Source organism: Paramacrobiotus metropolitanus, unplaced genomic scaffold, assembly GCF_019649055.1.
Source record: "Paramacrobiotus metropolitanus isolate TYO unplaced genomic scaffold, Prichtersi_v1.0 Parri_scaffold0000020, whole genome shotgun sequence".
Classification (NCBI taxonomy): domain Eukaryota; kingdom Metazoa; phylum Tardigrada; class Eutardigrada; order Parachela; family Macrobiotidae; genus Paramacrobiotus; species Paramacrobiotus metropolitanus.
This window is the reverse complement of record NW_026570240.1, coordinates 1,141,928-1,153,713: the sequence shown is the minus strand read 5'-3', so window position 1 is coordinate 1,153,713 and position 11,786 is coordinate 1,141,928. Positions and strand designations below refer to the sequence as shown.

At 39.3% G+C, this 11,786-nt stretch overlaps 1 protein-coding gene across 1 annotated transcript; it reads left to right on the top strand.

The window, feature by feature from the left end:
* Positions 1-3,485: 3,485 nt before the first annotated feature.
* On the top strand, positions 3,486-10,337 carry LOC129586331 (43 kDa receptor-associated protein of the synapse-like). Its single transcript, XM_055479504.1, has 9 exons — positions 3,486-3,988; positions 5,080-5,382; positions 5,487-5,759; positions 5,842-5,883; positions 8,643-8,741; positions 9,112-9,243; positions 9,323-9,376; positions 9,452-9,654; positions 9,933-10,337. The coding sequence occupies exons 1-9, from the start codon at positions 3,665-3,667 to the stop codon at positions 10,030-10,032; spliced, it is 1,530 nt and encodes a 509-aa protein (XP_055335479.1). The 5' UTR covers positions 3,486-3,664; the 3' UTR covers positions 10,033-10,337.
* Positions 10,338-11,786: the final 1,449 nt, after the last annotated feature.

The window sequence follows — 11,786 nt, the reverse complement described above, 5'->3', positions numbered from 1 at the left end:
ATAAAAACCGATAGAAGTACCATTTGTGTTAAAACTCTTGATCTGATAGCAGAGAAATGTTTGGTTTCACGCGATACTTACGGCACACAGACTACCATAGTAAGTGTTGCCTTATCATATCGTACATCCATCTTACCGTTGGGTCTTTGTCCTTTATAGCAATCACAATTTAATTAGCTATAAATTATGATTAAAGCATATGGTTTTCTGATTTTGTCTAAATACAGAAATTAAACCCATTAACTGAACTTCTTTGGCTTTACTAGAGTGGTTTCCTGTAAAAATAATTATTGCCTCTTTCCCATTTTCTGATACTTTTTATTCGCGATTATCTGATATACTGTATTTACAGTATTTAAACGCTAATTTACGCTATGCAATTTTACATAACACGACTGTTGTTATTACTGAAAAGCATCAAGTAACAGTATATAAAGATATATATGGTAGGTGTGCCTGTGGTAAATATTGTGCACATAAGGCCCGGTAAGGATGCTCTCGAGCACAGGACTTTTTTTCACCAACTTCTGTGGTACAACATTGCGGTATCCATAGGAAGCGATCGCATGCGATAATGTCTTTGCGTCAAAAACGTGTAATCCATCAGTTTATAACAACGAGCTTTTTCTGCGATAAAGGTCACTGTTTATGACGTATGCGCATTCACGGAAGCAGGTAATGATAAGTTCCAGTATTAGATCTGTATCAGACTTCGTGTTTTACGACATCCTCCTGCTTTTTCTATGCGTACGAATTAATTCATAACTTATACGTACATTAATCCATACAACGTGACAAAGTCTGTATGCGGCGGCACAAGAATGCGGTTAAATGTCGGGGTGGCCAGCATCTGCTCCATAATCCTACTCCTTGCGGTCTTTTGTTGTCCGGCATAGACGCTTGATCTCCGCCCAGCTACTGGCAAACGCATGCAAATAAGCACTTATGTATTTGCAGAATCATCTGTGATGGCCCAGCAGAAAACTAAGTTCGGTCCATGCTGACATGGCTACTGTGTACTCAAGCAGGTTTTGACTAGCCGGACGCAACTGAAGAAATATTCACCAACTGGACTGTTTATATCTTTTGGGACATCAATGAATATTTGAATTCCTTCTGTGAAATATGGCGCTTTAAATGGATTTGGCAGTCAGCATCTTATTGGGTGTCTCTGGTAATTTCAAAGTTAGTTCCTTCTATATAAGCTTACAACTACTGCATAGTCATTAGCTAATGCGTTCAACTATGTAATTCATTCTGGAATCGGTTTACGGTGATGATTGAATCTATTTATTTGTTTCGCTTGGCAGTTTTGGAAATTTTGAGGTAACTATCGAGTATCGACTTACAAAGTATTCAAGTAGCGTGTTTTTTCACAGTCAGTGCTAGCAACTGTGAGGTTGTAAGGTACAGTATAGTATGCTCCGTGCTACAGTACAGTATGCTCCGTGCGCGTAGTTCATCTGGAATTTTGTAAAGGCTTTACAAAATTTAAGATAGAACTAACCCAAGAGCACGGAGCACACTCATACAGTATTGTAGATATCTACTGCTCGTGCAACTCTAGGCTAAAATAACTTTTGTCTTTCTCAACGGATACGAAATTCGCAAAATTTATTAAGAAATAAAACATTGGCAGGTCTGGCGTGTAACAAGTGCTGTTGTTTACCTTATGCATATTGCAATCGCTCCGGAAAGTATGACGTGATTCGAGACAGTGTTTGCCTTTGGAAAATTACTTTTAACTACTTTATGCAGAAAAATACATTAGTGTTGTACGTGTTATACTTCTACCTATTTATCTGCATGTAATACAAGAAAGCGCCTTATAATTAGCGCAGAGGACGGCAATGGTTTGCGCCTTGCAGTTGGTAACTTCATGAGCCAGTGCTCTTTCGATCGCCTGCAGAAGCTAAATTAATCGCATGATTAATTACCCTAATTGTAGTTTAATTACAAATTAGACGTTAATTTTGATTAGACACCTTAGACATTAATTTTGATTCGATCTGTATATACGGCGTATGACGGTGTACGCTCAGATTTAATAAATTAATATGAAAACTTCGAATGTTGCACTTTACTACGGGTAGAAATATTACACGTCAGGAGCTACAGATCTCGCTGCTTGTTGCTACCAGATTGATTTATGCAGAGGCGAAACAGCCGAAATTTATCCAGTTAATTATCTGACTTAAACATAACAAATCTGAACATTCACAAGATGTTCAACTTAATTTCTAGTTCTCACTCTTCGGTTGTTAAAAATAATTAGATTAAGTATGGCCGCTGCTTGTTACCTACTCTGAGCTATAGCCATTTGCACTATACACGCGATATGATCCATGGTACTATAAGGTTTTAAAGTATTTTCCTGTAAAGACACGTTTGTTCTACCAACCGGGCCGCTTTTGCTTGAGCGGGCTTTATGTTTTTACTTATTAGTCAGTAAGTCACAGAAGCTACGGCAAGTATGAATCTGTTTTTCCTGCAAATTAATATATTGATTAAATCTACACATTTTGCCCGGCACATTGACTGATTTGTTTGTTGACATTGCGCGTACCGCTATGTAATATTTGCGTAAGCTTTGCGACAGTTATTCTTTGTGTTATTTGAACATATGTCAAAGTTACGGTTTTCTTAAACCCATAAACATCAATTTCCGCTGCATTTGTAACAGTGGATCCGCTATATTGCACACATGGCGAATTGAATCCGCTGTATGGATGTACTTACATATTGTAGTGATTGTACAACGTATACGGCGGTTGAATAAGCAGTGCAATCGCAGATTGGTTAACATGGCTGAATATCGGCGTGTATTGTGGGTTTATTATGGCCCTCGTGAGATCTTTTCGGATACAGTAAGTAATTTATTTGATTTGTCTACGTAGATGTGTGTTGTGACTGTGGTGGAAATGATCTGCTGCCGTTCGTGATTGCTTTGCTTTACTACGTTGAATGTCTTGCAGATACAATCTGGTTTGCTTGGGAATGGATGACGTTTAACGTAAAAGGAATCAACCGCAAAACCGGCCCCTCCGTAAACCGCATATACACCCATCAACTACACTGCATCGCATCCGCGGAGGAATGATATCGATGAGGGTTTATACCCGGCACAAGAGTACAGTTATCTCATCAATCCGCTCTTCTGTGCCTTTGCTGGTTTATACTTAAACTTCTTTGGAATTACTGGGGGCTTTATTTGGATTAAATCCTTTGCCAACGGCCATGAGGTCTTGTCAAAATGATTATCTTCCATTCATAACGCGGCTAGAAGAAAGTGGCATTTGATTTATCTTCGCCAATCTGTATATTGGCTGGTATTGTATGCAGCGCAAGTGGCTCCAGTTTCGTTTCCGTGATGCGAATGATGCTATTACCGGGCGTGATTGTCCAAAAGATTCGCAGATTGCATTTTCTTTGTTCGGCGGCGCGCAATATATATATTATCGTATGATGCGCCATACAGTTTTTTTTGTATAACGGAGGCGGCAAAAAACGCGCTGACGACTTTACGACGTGCCAACTCTGTAATCGGCTGGCACTTTATTAACCGAGTCATGCTGTGATCTTTTTTATCACGATCTTTACCGGAAGAAGGACAGGCTAGCTGATTGCACTATACAGTGGTGGGCACTCGAGTGTAAAGCTTAATATGCAGCGCGAGGCTTCTCGCGGCAGACGTCCATTTCCAGGTGATGAGCAGCGTATTCATTCAGCCCATATGCCATTACCCACATCGACATCAACGGCTACCGCGACACCCGTTCCAACGGTCACCCGGCATAAGGATCAGGAGTTACGCCTGTTGTCATATTGTTTGAAATCAGCATTATTGCCGGCAGATAATACAGCGGATGCCGACGACATTCCCAATGGAAAAACTTCCGAATGTTTTTTACAGCTGTCAGAATGCCTAATGGGAGGTGTGCTGGCCCGACAGAAGATCGCAAGTGGCATTCAAGCCTACAAGTTGCAGGTAAGTTATGCAAAACCGCAGCACACGACTTCCTCAGTATTTCCACATCTGAGTAAACAATCTGTAATATTGTTTTGCATATGGAATGATATTTTTGCCGTGGGAATTCACACGGATCGCATGTACGGCGTACGTAAAACGGTTTTGTTGGATTTTGTTTTGTAATATTACTGAACTTTTTCTTCTGTTATGCTATTTAACCAACCTTTTGAACGTTCGGTTGGTCTTTTTGTTTTACTTTGTTTTATATACAACTAAACTTTACGTACTGACTGTAGATAGCATATTTAAAAAAGCAGGTTGAGCAGTTGGGAAGTAAGTAATGATATTCATAAAAGCAATAAGTAATAAGTAAAGATGAAAGTAAATGATATCTATAAAACACGGGAGTACTTTCATGATTAATTTTAGCATAATCATGCAGAGCACATGTACAAATAACGGTATAACACGGTATACTCGTATGCAGACTAATCGGTATAACACGGTATATGCACAGTAATCGGTATAACACTGAACAGCGTATAAGAGAATTCCGAAGTTGATGATACTGTTATGATTTTGTGATAAATCAAATTTTTATAAAATTCATAATGGGCCGCTGTTGCCTTACTCTGTATTTAATTTGTAACACAGTGTTATATGATATGAGTTATATTCTATTTAAAAGTGCAACACCGCGCAACGTAGGTGCAATTACCAGACTGCATTTTCACTTGGTGCAGTCTGCATTTTCACTTGGTTTACTTTAGTAAACACGGAATTTTTATGCCATACACCGCAAGTGCGTATTACATGTATGTAATCGATGCGAACAAGTTTCATTGATCCGTCGTCGCCGTCAAACAATCTGCCCTTTGGCACTGTTACTCACTTATCAAAATAATACTTAGGAGATATTTAATTTACCGGTACAGAAAGGAAAATAGCATCCGTAACATAACATTACCTCTTGGAGATCTTGAGTATTTTGAAATGCGCATATGGCGAAAAAGTAATCACTGCGGCTAGATGACGGCTCATTTATGGACCGTATTATGGCAGTGTATCCATTGTCCGGTCATCGCGCTAAACGGTATTTATCGTTGCAGGATTACAAAACCGCCTACCGCGACTGGCAGATAGCATCCCGCCTTTGTGATAACCGGGAGCTGTTCTACACCCTCAATTACCTGATCTCCTTATCATTTGACTTCGGCCAATTCCAAAAAATGCTGAATTTCTCCGTACAGCAATTCCAAGTGGGAAAATACCTCAACGACACGAATCTCATCGCCGAATCCTACCTTAATTTGGCCAGTTCCCGGGGATTACTGGGCAACTGGGAATTATGCCTATCGTATTGCAAAAATTGCCTGCTCTACTTGGACGTCAGTAAAGTCGGTTATGTTTATGTAAGCCGATCCGCCATCGCTCTCTCGACCTTGCCTTCCCACGAGTTTATTCACTTTATTGAGTATGAATATGATTTTTTATGCTCTCGTGCCTTTTGCCGTAGATGAGCATCTGCTGTGCGTATCTTGAATTAAGTCAAGTTGCACCAGCTGTTGGATTCCTCAAATTGACCTTCGACATATGTGCCAAAGAAAAAAATTACGGATTAGTGGTGCAGTCACTCGTGGCCTGCAGTAGTTTATTTTACATCCTTAAATCCTACAACGAAGCCAAAGAATTCGCACTGCGCGCTGTAGAAGTGGCTGAAGCGGTGTTCGGTGGTGGAGCGAGCAGTGCCCGTTTCCGGCGGACTAAAGTACATTTAATACCAGTCAAGGTGGGACAGTCTTTGTTCGCTTGAGAGCACAGATATATAAAATTTCAATCGGCAACCTGCAATAAAATTTATTTCGTTGCAGATCAAACTACGGCAGCTGGACGAATCGCTACAGTTATGCGAGGTGAGCACGAGGAATCTGTTGAATACGAGGCATATGTGCCTATTTTGCAAACAGCTATTAAGGGCGTGCATGATGTATATATTTCAATAATTGTGAGAACAGCCATTGGCATTTCAACATCCCATGGTAATTTCAACACCAAAACTAGAGCACATTACGCGATAGTGTTTACAACATAATTTACTGTTGTGGACACCACTGTTGGCTCAGCTGTTCCAGTCTTTAATAACTGCATCGTTTTATCTATATGCAGGTAGCTGACAGTTATAGCATAGTAAAAATTTTCATAAAATATCATTATTATTTTTGTGAAACTCGGTTTTGTCGCAAAACTAGTGCACTTTGGAGAACATATTTTTTGTTCTAAACATTTGCAGTGTAAATCCGATATATTAATAATTAACCATCGTTTCCAGCAAACAAATTGTTAAATTGTTGTAAGTATCACGAATCGAAGCCTGTGAGGATGTCCTTAACACTATGGCAGGATCAGTTTACCTTTGACGATAAAACATGCGGTAGCCGGAAACGGCATGTGCGAGATTCAGGAAGGTACATGATGACATATGATCTTAAGTGGCTGCAGCCATGTATCAGAACATATGGTTCGACGTTAGGGAGAAAATTTGCCGGTGTTACAGGAATTCGAATTAAACGGTGCACCACAAATTTTGTGATGTTAATCTTCCATGTGTGATGCTAAAATATTGTGATGCTAATCTTTTGCTTAAACTGTGGCGTTTTTTAAACCGCCCTCGTTTATGGAGGCACTTATTAGCAGTGTTGACCCGCAACATCTTGCTGTCAATTTCGAAATATTAGCGTGTTCCGAATCTTTGAAGGCAGTTATACAGCAGTGTAATTTTCATGCGAATGGAAACTATCAAGGATCTCTTTGTTTTTGACCGGTTTTGTGTGTTCCGTATTTTGGTTTCCTGCAGCTTCTGAACGCTGTCCGTTAGCACACATTTTGAATTTCAGTTGGCCACTTTACTTCCATATATTCAAGTGAATTTGAAGTGGTTATATGTTTTAAAGACAGCCTTGTATCCGCCTATCCGTATATATTTGAACAACAGTATCTCTCTAAAAGAAGAAAATAAATTGAAAGCGATTGGAATATTTATTTAAGAACGGGTACAAATTTGCTCTGTGACAAGGGAAGACTTGCCACCGATGTTTTGTATGAACTGGCTACAGATGATCCTAAACGGCAGCTTATTTGTTTTCCACTGAACCGTGACACGTTTTTAAACATTCGACCATTGCCTCAACGGGCTGCTGCTAAATGTCAAAATGAGTAAGTGGCAAGCTTTTGCATAACGTTTGCTGTTTGACAATACATGCAAAATATTCTATAGTCTATACTGTACATAACAGTACAATGCTGTATGCATCTTTCCTCATCTACCAACGCAGAACATTGCCGGCTTCCGAGTGGGACTCCCTAATGCATTTCGTGTTAAAGGGAACCATTAATTCAAGAGGAATCGTCCCGCATATACTGTTAATCGATATCGATAATTCTTTGGAAGTATCGTCAGTGTCTGGCATAGCAATCAATCAGTTACGCAACTACCGGTACAACCCAGCGCAAAATGGTGCTTAAAAAATCCCATTGTGGCCAGTTTTAAGTTGTGGAGAAGCGCGCAGAAGAATCTCGAACCAATCAGAAATATACTAGTACGGTCTACATGCTATATGGCCATGGCACGTTTAATGGCTTGATAACTGTTACAGATTCTCAAAACTTTCTCTACAGATTTTTTAATCTGCAAAACACTACATGCAGACTCGCAACCATACCGATGTTTGTACCAGTCATCTGTACAAACGACACCTGCTTTGCGTATGCTGACAAATTATGTTTGTTATACAATATTTAATGTACAACTGCTGTAATTAGTTATTTTATTCATTCCGGTGTTTTGTAGAGCGTAGTAAAAAGAAAGAAACTGCCATCACAGTCACTTATGGATCGTGGTGATAATTAAGATGTTGTGATGGCAGACATTTTTCTTACAATAATCTAAGTTGCACACAGTGTGGATTTTACAGCAGGAGGTGATATTAAAACAAAATGTCAGCAGTGATCAGGCTACGTGATATCATCTGTTGGCTAATGTGAATAACTGGCTTAGTAAGTTTAATCATTAAATTATTAACGAATTGGAAAATTGTGCGGTTCTGTGCTGCGCTGCCTTAAGGAACTTGGTTTTCACTTGAGCAGTCTAGTTGCATTGAACTATCATATATATATTGTGGAGTGTTGAAATAACATTTCGTTTTTATTCGGCAGCTGCATTAAGGCAACAAAAAATGCATTCGCTGACAATAGTCTTCTCAGTGGTTCTCACATTTACATATGAAATGTCAATTCATTGCATGTAGCTGCTACGCTACATACTTTGTATATTGGCAGCCTACATTCTCATACTCTACGAGCGGTCTTCTTGAATGAGCACCAGGTGAATTCACTTGAATTTATATGCTGTAAGAAATAACAAAATGGCAACATCATACAAATTTAATGTAAAAACCACAAAAATGAAAAAGAGTTAAACGAATTATGTACAAAATCTGCCAAAGATGGGTAATGCTTACTTGAATATTTGTCATGCTGGCAGGCATAGGGAAAGTGACCATACTATCGGCTATGAACATATGCCAGTCAAGCGGGAAATCATTAAAATGTGATAAAAAAAAGTCACTAAGTTATGGGACTATAAGACGTGCATGAAAAACTAAATATTTTGCAGGAAGCTGTCCGTGGAGCATTAGATTTTGGAGACCGTTTCGTGCAAGCCAAATGCATGTTATATTTCGCGGATATTCGTCGTCTTAAGGGAGATTTTGAGGTGAGCTTTGTGTAATGGAATTCGTATAAGGGTATACAGTATTGCGGGCAGTTCCAGTTGGTTGACAGTGACACAAAACACAAGTTGAGGGGAAGCTGACTCTTAAGCTGACCACAGCATCACCATAAATTGTGCCGAATTGTGAATAATTGTGCAGAATTTTAAAGTTCACTGACAAGAAAAAAAATAATACTGTAAATAATGTTGATAAATTTTATCGGCAAAGAATGCCCCCGATATGTTTGGAATTCTGCTAACGAATGGGATTTCCGAAGACCGTTTCTGTGATAATATGATAACGTGCATACCATAGCAGATTTACTTGCCAGCCATATGTGGACGTAATGACAAATAATTTGTGTGGATTTAGGTTGCATACCAAAGTTATCAAGCCGCATCAGAATCCGGGTATCACTATGTGCAAGTGCGAGCTATGCTTGGTCAGGCTAAATGTATAAAAAAATGGAATCGGGATGGTAATTCCAAAGTTTCCCATCTTAAAGTGAGCGTTTGGACATCACACCAAGAGAAAAATTTACATCCGTATATATTGCAAGTGTACACGTGATCAATTTTTACAGGCACTTGATATTTACCAAAAAGTCTTGGAAATTGCGGTCTCGATGGGTTGCAAGGTAACTTTTCAATCTTTTCAGTATTGAGGCAATATCTCAGAGAGGCAGATGAGCGAAGGTAACCCATTTTTCCAGCTGGAAGTTCTCCACTCTCATCGAAGAATTGCAAGTACTTATTCTGTCCTTGGAGAACCTTCCAGCAAACTGGGATTTCATATGCAAGAAATTCAAAGGCTTTGCGACGAGCTTAAGCTGCTCTGCGTAATTTGCGGAGAACTATATGGTACAAAACCTGACAGTTTGAAGATTCTCAATTGTGGACATATCTTTCATGCAAGGTGAATTGCTTTTCCCAACGCAGAAAATAAAACCAGACTGCGCACTCTTGGTCAGATGCAAGGGCCTTCAACTAAACTTTGCACATGTTGCAGTTTCTTAACGTTACGTATGTGCGATGCAGTCGACGGTACTCGTATTAGTCGTATATATATGCTGAAGTGACCTTTATGCTGTTCATGTAATTCTAGTACCGCGTCCAGTAATTCTGCACTCTCGTTTGCAGTTTACCTTGGTAGTATGGATTTGCCTATATCTAATTCATCGTCTGTTTTTATAGATGTATGACGAACGAAAGGGAAGACAAACCTGTGGGGCGCAAATACTGCGTGATTTGTCGGAATCAAACTGAAGATCTGTGCGATACGCTGCTTTTGTGATAATCAGCCGCCAACATTGCGAAAACCATTTGAGTTTAATGTGTTGAAAAGCTGTAGCGCGATTGTGCATTTATATTCGATCTTGTCCTAATTTATACCGGTTGGTACAATGCATTTGAAATTTAGTATTAACGGAGTGGTAGTTTATGTAGAGATTTATGGCAAAATGTATTTACTTCTCAGTATCGGCGTTGTTAGACAAGTCCTTTTGTGGCTACTGGATCGTGCCAAAAGTTTTCTCGGGTTTACAAAGAGTGGGTGCGGTTTGCTGCTGTTAAAAATTTGTGAAAGTTTTTATAAAATATGCAGTTATCTGCTCCAAGTATACAAGCGTCGATCCGTTTGCTCAGTCCGGCCGCAACCTGCTGCCTTACTTGCTGTTTATGTTAACTTATGGATGTGTGATCCTGGAGCGATTGCAGGCGGTTCAGGTAGATTGTTGAGACGCTGAGGGACATAAGATGAGGTTCTTTGCTGGATGTTGTTTTCTGATGTTGCGGAGACACAAAGCAGATGTAGTGCATCTACCACCCAAGCTGGCAGGGAAACATCAGCGGTTGACCTTAAACACCTAATCGAACAAATAAATTATATAATTAAAGCCAAAAAGCAAAATGACCGATCATAAACGGGTGCAAAGTAAAAATATGATAAAACAACGAAAACGAAAACTACCACCGTAGTCGTACCTCACCACAGACAAGTCCATTTATTCTGTTGAGATTAATGAAGGTATATCTGTACATGCGAAAGATGCGAGTGTACAATAATTCGTTACTTACTTGCATGGATATCAATGGATTAAAACTACCCTCAATAGAACTACCATCGGAGTTTTGTGCAACTACCATCAGTAGGTGACTAGGTGTCTTTTCGGTACCCATGGTCAGACTTTCCCAATGTGATGTAAGTAAAACGCGGTTTCTGTAGCGTCCTGCAGAGTAGTATTTATATGCGAGCACACCACACTTTTGTGGAAAAATTAATCGCCCTTTTTAAGTTTGTATTGCACACATATTACAGTGATGCAGATCCAGTTGCTTGGGCAAACACAGATGCAATTACAGACATACAGTCATCCCTTTCAGTTTCAGACCTGGAGCAGTATTTGCCAACAGATTCAAGGTTTTACCGGCACTCCGCTTAATTATCGGTTTTACTTTACAGACGACTCTTTTGACTTTTCTTTTAATAATAATATTCAATAAATTATTTTCCATACAAGTGCACATCAAAATCTTGCTGTGGTCGAGATAATTGCTTTTTTGCAAAGACAAAATTAATGTACGAATGCGGTGATTCTTCCACATATTGTGGTTATCTTTTATGTTATTTAAGAAACGAGAACAATAGTAAAACATAATACGGCAACTTGGAATCACAGTTTGATATTTTTGTATGTCCACAAACCACTGAACCACACGGAAAACAGAGACGCACGCTCCTGAAAGTCAGTCAAAAGTGTGCTTTACCTTACTTTTAAGCGCTATAATTTATTTGTCAGAAAGGGCAGTTCCGAATATGTAAGCGGTTAACTACGCTCAGGGTTGAGATTCTGGAACTGGTCGTTGCGTCAAAAACATTACAACTGAATTGTGTAAAGCTACAAACAAACAACAATTCTAGAATACAGTACGTGTGCAAGCTAAGTTTTTAACAGAATACAGATACTACAGGTTACAGAATTATACTTACACCGAGTGCACTATACATACTCGTGTAGCGGGAAGAACTGAATGTAGACACAGAAAACG